General features: G+C 38.3%; 1 protein-coding gene across 2 annotated transcripts; it reads right to left on the bottom strand.

Annotated features, from left to right (window-relative positions):
- Positions 1-439: 439 nt before the first annotated feature.
- Positions 440-14,327, bottom strand: LOC113012918 (carnitine O-acetyltransferase-like). Of its 2 annotated transcripts, XM_026153363.1 has the most exons (15): positions 14,288-14,327; positions 14,027-14,122; positions 13,501-13,797; positions 12,262-12,380; positions 12,103-12,156; positions 11,577-11,742; positions 9,878-10,049; positions 7,580-7,755; positions 5,524-5,624; positions 5,043-5,162; positions 4,287-4,409; positions 3,765-3,900; positions 3,413-3,475; positions 1,826-1,963; positions 440-1,075 (listed from the first exon to the last, which is right to left on the bottom strand). In XM_026153363.1, the coding sequence occupies exons 2-15, from the start codon at positions 14,051-14,053 to the stop codon at positions 863-865; spliced, it is 1,905 nt and encodes a 634-aa protein (XP_026009148.1). In that variant the 5' UTR covers positions 14,054-14,122; positions 14,288-14,327; the 3' UTR covers positions 440-862. The 2 variants fall into 2 exon arrangements, with proteins under 2 accessions (XP_026009148.1, XP_026009149.1); XM_026153364.1 differs by lacking the exon at positions 14,027-14,122 and having other exon boundaries at positions 14,288-14,324.

The following is a 14,327-nucleotide window of genomic DNA, read 5'->3' on the forward strand; positions in this document are numbered from 1 at the left end:
TATTGATCATGTTGATGAGATCTCAGGTCTCAGAAACTGATACTCATGTATCAAATATAATACAAAGGGCATTATAGGGTTAACAGCAGCTGGTATCCTGTATGTTACATTACTGCCCATTTCTAATTCCTTAGGCAGGAATTGTCATTTCATTCTTTGAAAAAATTCAAAATCTTGTGTGCTCTGAGAGATGTCCTCTTAGCTGAATATAGCTATCAATGTCCAGAGATGCACTCTAGAAAAAAAAAATTTTTTTTTGGTCCAAAAGTTTGCCATAGTGAGGTTGGATTGCAAAGCAAAGACAATTTAGTTGACTTTTTGTAAAAGAAAATATTCACTTTCAGTCTAAACACCTGGACAAACTACTTTTAGACATTTGCATCAATGCATCTCTATAGGAAGGAGTTACATCCAAATGACTGAACTTCAGTCAGACAGCTAATGTTTGAAATTGGTGTTTTATTACAGAAGCATAATAGTCTTTAGGCTTCAAGCTCAGCACTCATTTCTCAAATAAAATGCACATAGAAATTGGGGTGTGACAATTAAGACTAACACCTAGTGTTTTTTTGTGTAAGGATTTTCCTCAGCTGTGTCTTTGTGTTTAGCATGTGTGCCATGACACTGTCTGCTCCAGCCCACCTACCACAGATCACTCACAGGACTACCCGGTCTCTGCAAGTTTCACAAAAGATCAAAACTTAAATCTAGAATGGAATCTCCCATTTTTGAGCAAGTAATCAAAGAAGTGATGAGAAATCCCCACCCCCTCAAAAAATTCAATAATCATTCAAATAAAAAAATAAAAATAAAACAAAAGAAAATGCAAAAAATAAGGTGAGAGTTTAGCTATGGATGATTTTTAAGTTGCTCTTGGAGCTTGCTCCAGCAAAGCCCTCATGTCCAGTAGTGCATCCTTCATATTTTGGATCAGATGACGTGTGTTTAGTCTCTTGTGGGTGTTGGAAGTTGCCATCTCAATGATGAAGTGACTGTTATGTACACTGTAGCACAAACTGTATCCAGAGTTTTCATCAACCTGATGGACTCCCACAGAGCCGGTATTGGATGTCACCTTGTGAAGAGAAATTTAAGTGAGAACGTTGCTTTACAGACCTTTAGATAACATTGTGAGTCGCACCACAAAATATGTGAAATGAAATGTTAGAGATGCAACTAAAATGCACTACTACTTTAATTCAGTCATGTTAAAAGTGTCAGATGTTTAAGAGCTGCGATGACTTAAACATTTCTTCCAATTTAAATCTTTGTGTGAATGTGAAGAAATCTAGTCTTAAATAAAAAGGTTCATTTTTAATACAACATCAAGAATCGGGCAGAAAAATGATCGCTCTCATGGACATGAGAATACTTGCACCCTGCAGCCATCCACAGTTGTTTGTGGGTCTTTCTGCTGTATGAAGTCACTGTTGGGTTTTATGGATGTCTTCCACTCCAAACTGACTTCTATATATTATGTTCAATATCAGAGTTTAAAAGAAATGTAAACTATACAATTTTACAAAGGGTCTTCTTTAATGATGATTTCTTCCACTTTAGTATACTTCCACTGGTTGAGTATTTTTTTATGAAATTTGAAGGAACATTTAAATAAATGTCCAATTTTGTTAATAACTAAAATATCTGTAGACACATACAACTGATGATTTTTTATAATTTTTTAGATTTTTTGGACATTACATAATGACCTGCAAGGACTTCTGCTGGGTAGCTATTTAATCACATGCATGTGTTAGTGAGAAATATCAGTTTTACCTATAAGCCCTTCACCAACATAAACAAAGCAACATTAATGTGTTTTTACCTGACTTGCGGCGAATTGGTAGTTAAGGATTTTTTTGTATGAGATGTCTCTGAAGATGTCAGGCATGGGGAGTTTATTCTCAACAGCTTGCAATCTGAGAGCAATGATATGGGCTACAATATCATGTCCTCCAATTACCTGTAAGAAAAGAAAAATACTACATATTTAACCAACAACTCTTTGGGATACTATTACATGTCTGTCACACTCATATCTTTAATTAAAGATTAAAGACACAGGACCAAGTTATGCATTGCAACCCCTAACCCAATTTAAAATAGGAACTTGGCCTAGTTCTCTATTATGTGTAGATGAGTGTGGTTTATACATAGAGTATACTTAAATGGTTTATAGGTCAATGTTAAAGGATGTTAAAAAAAAAAGAAAAAAAAAAAGAGAAAAAAAAAGGAGGAGGGGGGGGGGGGGGGGGGTCAGGTACAAGGACAAGAATGAAAATAAGTGGTGGCTCCATCACCAACTACAGGCACTGCATGAACTTGTACACAGAAACACTTTCTGTTGCTTAGTAGTTAAATAGCCCACTATTGTTCTGACCTTGTCAGTAGCACTGAAGTACACACTTTGTAGTTTTATTAATGCAGTCACACTGTGTATTCATTTACAATTTTTTGAAGTGATGTGAATATTCAACATTATCTAACAATCAAACAAAAACGCTTCCTCGATCATGCCAGCTTTATATTCATTCTCGTTAGATGAATATTTGCAGCAATCTCATTGAATTCAAATCTGAAAATCTACAAAATTACAATATGATTAAATAAGTTGATTAAATAGGTTTGAAAGGCTGAGAAGCTGCAGTCAATCCTTACATCAACAAGGGCAATGCAAAGCATTGACAGGGGTGTGTAAAACACACTGCCTCTGGACTCTAGAGTACAAAGTGATTAATCACCCTTTTGAGTTCGCCAAGCCAGTGGTTGCCAGTGGTTCATGGTTGCCAGAAGAACGGCACTTGTGTGACTGCACTGTCCAAGTGTACAATTTGGTGGCGAGGGGTTGTTTTTCAGGAGTTGGACTTCCAGATAATAAATGTGCTTCTAAAAGAACGGTCAGAAATTCCCATAAACACACTCTTAAACCTTGTGGAAAGCTTTTGCAGCAGAGTTGAAGATGTTAAAGCTGCAAAAGGCTGGCAACATTATGTTAATAGATTAAGAATGGGATGTCACTCAAATTCAATGCGTGTGAAGGCAGGTGAGTAATATAGTATAGTTGCATCTACTCCATTTTCTAAGATTGATGGTAAGACCTGTCTAGTTTTCCCACCAAAGCAGTGGTGCACATCAGTACATTGGTATACCATGCTCCCACTATTCAACTGTGTAGGTACACAGGTCTTCTTTGCTTCTCTAGAGTTCTTTTTCGTTGTCAGATATTTTCACTGTCACACCTTTGAAGACTGATGGAATAGGTTATTATTATACTTTAACAAATTTTTATTTGATAGAGCAACATGCAAGAGTGAAAATTTAAACTAATTCAGAGTATATGGAGAGAACAGTTGCTGCCAGAAGATATAAACTCCACAAAACTGAAGAACTAAATGTTGTAAATGTTACTCACCGCCTTAATATTCTCTTTGTGTGTTTTTATGGCTTTTTCCAACAGATCAATCTTCTCCGTGTTCTGTGTAAAACAGAAAGATGAAGTCTGGTGAACTGCTGTACTCTGACCCAAACACAAACTGTGTCAAATACCGAGCTGAGAATGACAACATTGTTTTAACTGTACATCTGTAAGTATGAAATAAAGGTTTATATTATGGAGAAAAAAAACCAACCAAAAAGCACGAGTATCAACAGTACTCCACTTTAGTGCTGTACACACTCAAAGGTACAAACAACAACTGTCCCTGTGCAGATATTTATGAACCTGATTGTAAGAGTTGGATTTAATGTTACCCATCTTGCCAGACCTGCTTTTGAGGGTCATCAAAGGCCTTGACAAAGGCAGCTGAGACACTTGTCGTTGAAAGCAGTAGGGACACACGTCCACGCCTGAACATTCGCTGGCTGACAGCTTCATATGATGCACAGACCTGCTTATTCATCCTGTCAAGAGAAGGGAGAGAAAGATTTTCCATAAACTGCGTTGCAACAAAGTTCTAAAACTTACTGACTCATGAGAGAAATACTGGCTCTGCGATGTAGTAATTCCTCCTTCCTTTGGGCTAATGTAAGCATACTGGCTGAGATCACAGCAGTTTTTCCTCACTATAAATGCCAGAATTTTAAATACCATATGAAATACATTGTGGGGCATCCCAATCTCTCCAAAGTGCTTATAAACTATGAACAAGCTAGACATCTCATGTCAGGGAGTGTTATTTCACATATCTCCATGTGTGAAACATTCTAGTAAAGCTGCTTGTCTGTCTGTCAGATCTGACAACATTCTGCATACACATCTCATTCTCCATGAGGTTTCAGGATTTCACCTGTAGTAGGCCAGCTGTATGGCCATTTGGATGAAAGCATCAGGGCTCATGTTGTGGGCCTTCAGATAATTTTTCCCAAAGTGGTCAAAAACCAGAACACTCAGATCAAAGTTTTGGATGTTTCTGTAGTTGGAGGAATGGAACAAACATTATACAGATGCAATAACAGACTGTGTCAAACACAAGTAACCATTGAATACACACAAATGCCATTTTGGTGCACGAGGCGAGATTATGGTTAGGCACTTTGTTGATACTTGACTTGTGGTAACAAACTGTAATAAAGGTCAGGGATATATTACACACTATTAATTCTAATTACAGAAAACCTGAACATATTCACATCTATTAATTGGGTGCTTTACATACATTGAGATTTTTATGCAGCAAGACCAAAAGCCACTTTTTTGTAGCTCACTTGAGTTTTATGAAGGACAGGTTTACACCAACACAATAAAAATACCACAATGTATTCAATTTTGAACACATTTGTTGCTTTGTGTTGTGAAATTTATTTTAAAACTCACACAAGATGTGTCGTGTGTAACATCCCATTTTGTTTTTCAACATCATTTCTAAGTGCAATATAACCTTTAACCATATTCTTTTCATACATATAACCAAATGTTTTATTTGTTCTAATAGCCATGCCTTAGCCCTAGCTTTGTTAGTGGATGACAGTCTTTTCGTGCCAGATGTGCAGATGTTTGTTCAACATGAGCCATATTGAACAATTTAAAAGTGATATGTACTCACCTGTCCATGCTCCTTTTAGCCTGCTCAATGATCTCTTTGATATCAGGGGTGACATGGAAGTGTAGTTTCTGGGGCATAGGTAAAGGCAGAATGGAAGCTTGCCTCATCTCTGGCTTCTTCCTGTTTCAAAAATGAGGGCAAATACATTTGGTGGAACAATATCACATGAAGTAACAAACCAAAGGCACCATACTGTATGCCAAACAAACAGAGCATGTGCCCTCCTTTAATCCTTAAGTCATGAAGGAGGTGATGTTTGCACAGCCAAGTGATCATAGCCCAGGCGTGAACAATTAAATTCATTCATACCTTCCACACATAAATACATACATATACCCAAATTGTGTGATTCACGAAAACCATACATCTGCGTTAATGCCATGTAATGATTTTAAAATTTAACATCTGAATTTTCAGTAATGTCATAACAAAAGAAAAAGCCTAAATCTACATAACCGAAAAACAATTTGGTTCCACTTACATGGATGCGACAAGATAGTCAGTTAAGGCCATACTAACTGTACCATCAGCAACAATATGAATCAGATTTAAACCCCATGACCCATCTTCTGCAACAATTATCTGAAAGACAGAAACAGTATTAGGATTTAATTGCAATTGTGTTGTCTCCATGTTTGCAATTTTTATGATCCTACCTGTCACTAAATGGTTGTGGATTAGAAACTAACATACCCCACGAATATGCTGCTTTACACACATTTGTGCAGTGAAACAAATCTTTTTTTGGGAGGGAATAGCACATACTCAGAGACCTGGCAGATAATTCTGGTGTTGGCCAGAGGGGCCGATGGTGCGATATGGCAGCCTCGCTTCTGTCAGTCTGCCCCAGGGCAGCTGTGGCTACAACTGTAGCTGCCTCCACCAGTGTGTGAATGTGAGAGTGAATGAATAGTGGCATTGGTAAAGCGCTTTGGGTGCCTTGAAAAGCGCTATATAAATCCAATCCATTATTATTATTATTATAATTCAGGAATTTGAAGAAAAAAAAAAAGAAAAAACTACTTTCTTACTTAGAAACCAGGAATGTCTGCTGGACATACCTCGGGTATAGAGGAATACAACAGAGGAGAAAAAACAAACAAACATTTTAGTCAACTAAAACAGATTAAAGAGGTACACCATGATATCTACATGAGTCAAGTCGCTGTACTGTAACATTTTTGAACTTTTTAATTACAAAAATGTAATTTAAACTTACATTGCAAGACACGGGTCTTCTGGGTTTTTTTTTTTTTTTTTTTTAAAGGCAGAAAGATAGCAAAATAAGTGAATAGAGTAAAAGGCCACGAAATAAAATGAACACTGAATTTTTCTCTTTAGCTACATTGTATAAAGGGTTTTCCTTAACCACATCATTACTCGAGAAGGTCAAGTATACAATCAAGAGATCCCTTCATGTATGTAAATACAGAAGGTTATTCTTAAGTTTTTCAGTTTAACCAGTGATTTGCACCTTATTGTATAAACTAGAATAACTGGAAGAAAACAGCATGGAGAAGGAAAGGAACAGCTCATCATCGTCTGAAACATTTCACATCAGTCCTCAAACATAGTGGAGCCAATGCTGTTGCACAGTTATGTATGCATGGGTCACTAGTGTTTATTGACTGATAGAAGTAGCAGGAAGACAAAAAAAAGCAATTACAAGCATAGATTTCAACTCATTTCTACACAATTTTAATAAGAAATTGTATAAGAAAATACCCACCCACCTACAAAGACAACATTTTGGATGGCTTCATTAAGTATACTAAAGTAAATTCATTCATTTTCTTCTAAATATCCAATTCAGGGTTGCAGGGGGGGCTGAAGCCTATCCCATCAGCCACAGAGTGAGAACAATTCACACTCATACCTAAGGCAGACGGCTACGTGCACACGTACACGCATCGTTTTCGTTCCGTTTTGACCTCCCGTCCACGGCGCTTTCCCCAAAGAAAAACGCAGCGTTTTGAAAACCCTCTCGAAAACGCATACATTTCAAAACGGAGCTGTCCCGCGTGGACACTCAAAAAACGCAGACTTTCTAAAATGATGACGCATTTTAGTCATGTGATGCAGGCATGTGACCAATTTTTTAAAAAAGATAGCGGAGGGCATTATACAGCAGTTGTTTTGTTTGCTCTCAATTTTGACAGCCCTATTAAAGATTTGTATCAGTTTGTACATGCTGCAGATAGCTTTTCTTCAAATTATTTAATTCTCACTCGCTTTGGCAACTTTGTACTGTTGTGTTACTGGCAGCAACAACTCCGCCTCATTGTTAGTCTATTTAAAAAGCTTGGTGCTTTCCCTCGACCTTTTGCCGCGATGTTTCAACGAGCTGATAATGGATTGGAAAACCAGTAACTGCTTACTGTGAGGCAACAGTGAACCACTGAACCTCCATGTTGCCCATTAAATAAGTTAATGAATATCAGGTGACTGAGGGGAGCCAGTTGGGAATTTCGCCCCCCCCACACACACACAAAAAATACCACATAACCATCCATTTCTTCAGGCAGGTTGTTTCTCACCTGCAGTGACTTGTCAAACCAGCGGTTGGCACTATTCCACTGGCTGCCTCCTCCATGTGTTATTAGGTGGAAATCACATGTGACGTACTTGTCAGACTCTCGAGGTATGGCTCTATCCAAACACAATGTGAAGATGCTCCTTTCAATGGCTGACAGTGATTCTTTGTTTGTTTGATCTACAAAAAACAAAACCAACCAAACCCAATGATTTTTAACAGTTTAACAGATCTTGCTATGACAGAGTGTCTCCATCACAGACCGCATGAAGCAGTCACAGGTACACATGCAAATACACAAAGGCAAGTAACACTATACAATTTCACCCCTCACTTATGTGCAAAAAAAAAAAAAAAGTTAACATTGCCCCAGAAAGTTAATTCTGTTCACCTGAAGGTACAGTTTTCAGCAGGAGAAACATTTCGTCATCCAAGTGACTTCTCATCTGACTGCAGGTTTCCCTAACCTTACCTGGATAATTAGGCATGCATCAAGTCAGTTAACATCGCCATCATTCCTTTTCTCGTCTCTTTTTTACTAGCGTGACCAGGGGTGTAGGAATTGGTTGATCTATTTATCCATACATTCATAAAACACACTCACCAACTAGAGAAGTGCTCAGCATGCTCTTCCCCACCCAACCTCAACGTTTGTAATGCAAAAATAGGGGCACCTTCTTATTAAATAGTATGTTCATATGCACGTCCAAGGTCACACATATTTTAAAATGCACCAAAGTTTCCTCTTTGGTGCATTTTTCATCCTAAATGAGACATTTTGGTTTAACAATAAAATACCTTTGAATAAACAAAATTACTGGTCGAAAGATTTTGTTGAAGTAATTGTTACAATTTGTGAAATATTCATTAATTAAACAGTAAACATGGCATCTGGTGAGAATTTGTTATATATTCTTTTAATGAAAATGCTGAGTGGAAATGATGAGCATTTTAAAAGATTGTACCTCTTGTATTTTTTTCCTCCTCCCATGCTAATCCAATAATGGCTGATACTGATGGTGTAGGAGGTCCTCTACCAGCATAACTAAAGCATGGTTCAGGGTCAAGTTTTATAAAAATTGAATCTCTGACATCTAATCTTAAAACTGGAGTGGATCTTTCTCCTGAATAGGAGCTGGTTCTACAGCAAATAAGCCTGTAGTTGAAAACATGGTAGTATGATATTTAAGCTGTGATGGGGCTGATCATTCTGGACTTTGTGGAAAATGATTCTAAGCAAGTTCTTAATTTATAGAGAAGAATATCACACTGCTCAGCCTTCCTGGAAAAGTGTACTCCAGAGTGTTGGAAAGAGGCTAAGACTGATTCACTGAACTAGAGACACAGGAGGAGCAATTTAGATTTGAGTTGAGTTCAAATATCTAAAGATTCTGTTCTCAAGTGTTGTCAAGATGGAGTGAAACAGATCACTAGATTAGTAGCGAATTATGACAAAGAGTTGACAGTGAAAGCAAAGAATTCAGTCTACACTTGATTTTCTAGCCCTCACCCAGTGTCATGAACTCTGTTTACCAAAACAAAGATATTTTGGGCACAAGTGGGAGAAAAAGGTTTCCTTTCAATTGCTGGGCTAGGTTTGCCAGAGGTTACTTCCTGTTAAATAGTAGGTCTTCCTTCCCATTGTCAGCAAGCACTTGCTAAGGGAGGATTCTCTGATGTTTTCTCCACTATCATAGGGTACTTACAATGAAAAAGTGCCTTTTTTTAAACTTTGTTTATTGAGTGTTATTTCAGTGTTGTCCTTTTAGGATAGGACCCTGGGGTGTGCAGTATTGATGGTTGCCCAAGTCTAGAAGTTTGACTTGTAATCTTTTTTTCCCTCTTTTCTATTTTTTTTTTTTTTAAATTTACTAAGGAAAATCCTCTTGCTTCATTTTACAAATTCAGTTGTTGCTAACAAGCTAGCTTTGGCTCTTCCATTCACATGTTTTATTTACCGGCTAGCCAGGCTGATAATAGTCTTTTGTAACTCTGTAATTGTAACCTGTAAATTGTGTTGTTGTAATAATTAGCTGAGATCCACTGCAAACTAGCTGGGTCACCCATTAGAACCTGCAGCACCATGATGTGCACTTAGCCAAGCTCACCAAGGTTGCAGAGAATAACGATGATGTGCTAGGATGAAATAGATGCCAAAAATGTTTTTCTGTGTTATTTTCTGGTTCATCACATCATAGAGAATGCAGATTACCCTTCTTTGCCAAGATCAGTTACTGTTGACCACTTTATGTCACACTTTTTTCATTAGTTTAATCTGAGTTAAAGCTAAGCTTGGCCTTACCTTTCATACTGAGATATGCTTTGCTCCAAGAGTCACGATCCAGGGTGGTGAGGATACCGACAGGCTCCGTGTTAGTCTCTGATGTGGAGGTGCAAATGCTCTCCATCTGAACACAAAGCTGATCAACTGTCAGCGGAGTCCCATCATTGTGGTAGACCTCCACCACAAAGAACTGATTCAAAGGGAGGACACAGATTTATAGCATTACTGAGCACATGCTTCCCATCCAACTCAGCACTACATGCCTTACATTTGGGTAGTGGGACTAGGTGAACAGCCCACTCCTTTGGCCAACAGCAAAGAGTTTTTCAGCTACTCTTTCAAACATTTCAGGTAGTGTTCAAGTGTCTGCAGAGAGGAGAATTGAGTTGGGTTCCACTTGGTTTGCTTGGATTGTCATCTCTGGCAAACTCTCTCTTCCTATCTGGGGTTCAACTTTTGACCAGGGGGACTGTATTCAATAAGGGTCGCCAGGCTAGGCCCCAGATGCTAACCAATCTGCTTTGGTTATGAGTGAGAGGGAAAGATAACTGAAACCATACTGGCTGGATTAGTAAGGCCCACATCAGGTGCTAGGGAACTGTTGGAATACTACTATGGAAGTAACCTCAGCGGAAGAGGGTACATGAGATGGACATCAACAGTTGATGCCACCGACATCAACTGTGTGCAAGGAGAAGAACCATTGTAGAAGAATAGGCCCCTGCACGGTATGCACCACTGGCAGATAGAGGAAGTGGCTGACATCAAGAAATCCTACCAGTGGCTGGGAAAAAACTGGACTGAAGGATGGCACAGAGGCACCTCTAATGGCAGTACAGGAACAAGCTCTAAGCACAAGATCCATAGAGGCTGGGTCTACCACACCAGGTAAAAACCCCAGGTGCAGGCTGTGCAAAGATGCCCCTGAGACAATCCAGCACATAACAGCAGGGTGTATTATTGAGATTGACCAAGCTAAGATCCTGTAGGACTTGCAGATACAGACAGACAAACTGGTGATAGCTTATCAACCGGACATGGTAGTGGAGGACAAGAAGAGGAAGGAAAATAACCTTTGAGCAAGGGAGAATAAAGACCATGCAAAGATAGGGTATGCGTGAGAAATGGAATCCATTTGACTGTTTTTTGTAGGTCACGAGTAGTGTTTATAGAGCAAATATTAAGCTAACATTATATAGTACAGTGTGTTTTCGCAAGTCAATAGCCAGGGGTAACAAACCTGTGAAGATGTTACTCGCTACACTACAATATTCAAGCAAATAATTAAATGTCTTTTTAAAAAGGTGTGCTCATTTCACCCATTTCCTTATACACAGTAAACTATTCACTCATCCGTGTGAATTTGAGTGATATCCCATTCTTAACCCATAGACTTTAATATGTTGGCCCACTCTCATTAGGGATAAGAATAGAGAATCCCAGTAGTTCAGTTTGTTGGAATTGTTAGCTCGCTTGCCATAGAGTCCAATCAGCCGATTTCATTTTGTCTCAGAGGAGGAGGAAAATAGTGGCAGTCTACAGCGTGGATATAAACATTACTTTTATTTCTATTCCACAAAAGCACAATGGCAAAGTGTATACTGCATCCAGGACAGAAACAACCGCATTATGCTTTTAACACAGCTTTGGCTCTTTGCAAGCATCTCCACAAAGACTCTGGTAATATGTTGTGCAAAAAAAAAAAAAAAAATCTTACCTGAGAGTTATATGCCACTGTGATGTGTTTGGGTGGATTGCCGATCTTGGCATGGAACACCACCGAGTCCCTCTCCAGACCTGGGATGCGGCAGGTTGACAGCAACTGGGAATATTGCTCCATACAAAGAGGTTTCCCTCCCAGATTCTCAGCTGGTAATGTTTCACTGTGAAAGACACAGCCTCCATCAGTAAACCGAGGTGGGCTGAAAAATAGAGGCAATACACAAGTACCAAAAACTACTAAACTGATTTCTTAACCACTTTTCTTGTTTTGGTGTCTTTTGGAACATTTTGATGGAATTAGAACTTACGTTATTACAGGCATTTTTACAAAACAGACTCAGTTTCAGAGGCTCCCTAATTAATTTTACCGACTAATAGTTTCATGCTCAGGTGAGATCAGTTTCCTCATTATTTATTCTCAAAAGGTCCTGTGAGCATATGACGTGTTAACTGCACTATGGCATCTTAGATCTCTGGAGATTAATTAATTAATTAAACATTAATTTGATTCTGGTACTCACTTTTCAATGGTTGTCTTAAATTCCAAAAGAGCTATTATTAGTTTGGCTGCACACCTAAGCAGCAAACCCCCCCAAAAAACAAAACATGTTAGTCGTTTTAAAAAGCTATAAACACATATACAAGGTATCATTTTTGTGTTAGAGTGTGTGTTGGTTTACCTAATTTGTCCCTGTTTATCCCTGAAGTCCAGTCGAGGACACGCAATCGGGACATTTGCGTTAATCACCACAGGGCTCCGGTTCCCAAAGTATTCCAACTTCCCCCACAGGTCTGTCGTCTACACACAGTAGCAGGCTGTTAATTAATCCTGCAGAAAGCAGCTGATAAAAATTAGTGTCATCACTTGAGTTTCTAAGATGTTGCAAAATTTCATTTAAGTGTTCCTACTCTATCTGCAGTTCTTGACAAATTTACACCATTTTCTGTAATTGGAGTATTTTCATCAATTACTATAACTACAGCTGTACATTCTGCCATTGCCTTTAATGATAAGGCTCAGGGCAAATAGACAAATTATACATCAAATCACATTTTTTTAATTAATGGAGTGCAGTACCACAGCTCACTTAAGACAGTCAAAGAATTATATTTTATAAAAACACTTATAAACCAAAAATATTATGATTAATGTATATTACTTCTAGACTAAATATTACTTTTGCTGCTGCTTGTGAATAGCATTCACTCAATTTCACTTTGTTAGTGATAAACTAGTTTCCAAATCAGGCTGTGGGACAGTGTCAGACTTGAACACACAGAGTAAACTTTAACCCGATGCATATAAACATTTAAGTTTCAAAACTCTGATGGGCAGCTGTCAGATTAGAAACTGATGGCAGCACTTGAAGCACAGTGAGCAGTAAGACAGATTTATATAACTTTCACTTAATGAATTATTTCCCCACTTGCAATGATCAAAATACAAGTTCTCTTTTGGATTTACGTCATCACATTTGCAGCAACAGTGTTTCATTTTACTGTTTAATGCAACATTGTTAATCAATAAGACCAATAAAGATTCATTTCAACTTTTCAATCACAGTGGTTTTCAGTTACCAAATGTTCTGAAACAGAGCTGCTTTGTTTGACACAATACATTTAATTATCAGTACTCTTCATTGCTGCCTGCAGTTTTTAGGTTTTGTGAAGCCATATAAAGAAAGACTGGGTATGTTGAAATTTCTTCATAGTATAGTCCTCTGGAATAGCATTTCTATAGTACTTTTCTATTTTTACTAATGAATAAGGCCTGATGTTTTTTGTTCTAACTGATCCTACCTGAGACCTTTTTAATTCCATCTTCTTCCTTCCCTATAACATGATCATTCATTTTCAGTCAGTTCCCTATGTCTGGTCACTGCAACTTGAACCTCTTTAGTGGCAGTAAATGAGCTCACCCAGTTGTCAGTGTTGCATGCTTTCCTCTCCAGGCTTCTCTGCAGTTCCTCTCCAACCCCTCCTCTTTTCATAAAGGCCTCAACCAGCTGTTTCGCTCGCTTCCACTCATCCTCTTCTATTATGGGCTCCAGGGCACTGAGGTAGCCCTCACATGTTTTCCGCAGAGGGGGGACAGGTACCCTGGGAAGTCCCTTCTGCTGGTTCAAGTATCTGTCACTAATAAGAATCACTCGTACAGGCTTCACTAACTGATAAGATCTGACCTGATCTGGAGGATTCATCTTCCCCAACTTCACCTGGGAGACAGAAAGACAAAAATACACGAATATAGAATAAAAGAAGATCAGATAATAAATCCTGAGACTTTTACTAGCATTCATTTGGTTAAAACATGAAAAATTGCTTCTGTTAATTATTACGTTAACAAAAACATAAAACCTCACACATATTTATGAATACAAGGTAATGGGCTTTTGTTATGACTTCAGTAAGATAAATCCTAAACAACTACACTGAATTGCTTACCATAATTCTGCTGAAGATTCTCAACATTGTATTTTCAGGAAACTCGCACAGAATGAGGCTGGAGTGTATTCACCTGTTTAACCGGCAGTTACAGTGCTGAAAAAAAATGCCAATAGACAAATAACTATCCTGAATCATTTATTGTTTGGCTTACACAGACACATCCCCATTAAGGTGATAACTGCTGAGGTAAAAACAAGCAGAAAACACTCCAGGGCTGCCAGTTTGTTACTCCACAAAAATAATAGCTTTCAAGCACACCTGCTCTACATCAGACACTGGCTGTGTCCCAATTCAGGGT

This window comes from Astatotilapia calliptera, chromosome 20 (genome assembly GCF_900246225.1).
Source record: "Astatotilapia calliptera chromosome 20, fAstCal1.2, whole genome shotgun sequence".
In the NCBI taxonomy this organism is placed as follows: Eukaryota; Metazoa; Chordata; class Actinopteri; order Cichliformes; family Cichlidae; genus Astatotilapia; species Astatotilapia calliptera.

What these genes read in the sequence shown, in the direction of transcription:
- LOC113012918 (XM_026153363.1), bottom strand. Translation starts at nt 14,053, where the DNA reads ATGTTGAGAATCTTCAGCAGAATTATG. An exon ending in TTGATGACCCTCAAAAGCAG is followed by an intron (nt 3,476 to 3,764) that starts GTCTGGCAAGAT and finishes TGTTTTACACAG; the next exon opens with AACACGGAGAAGATTGATCT. An exon ending in ACAAAGAGAATATTAAGGCG is followed by an intron (nt 1,964 to 3,412) that starts GTGAGTAACATT and finishes CTTTTCTTACAG; the next exon opens with GTAATTGGAGGACATGATAT.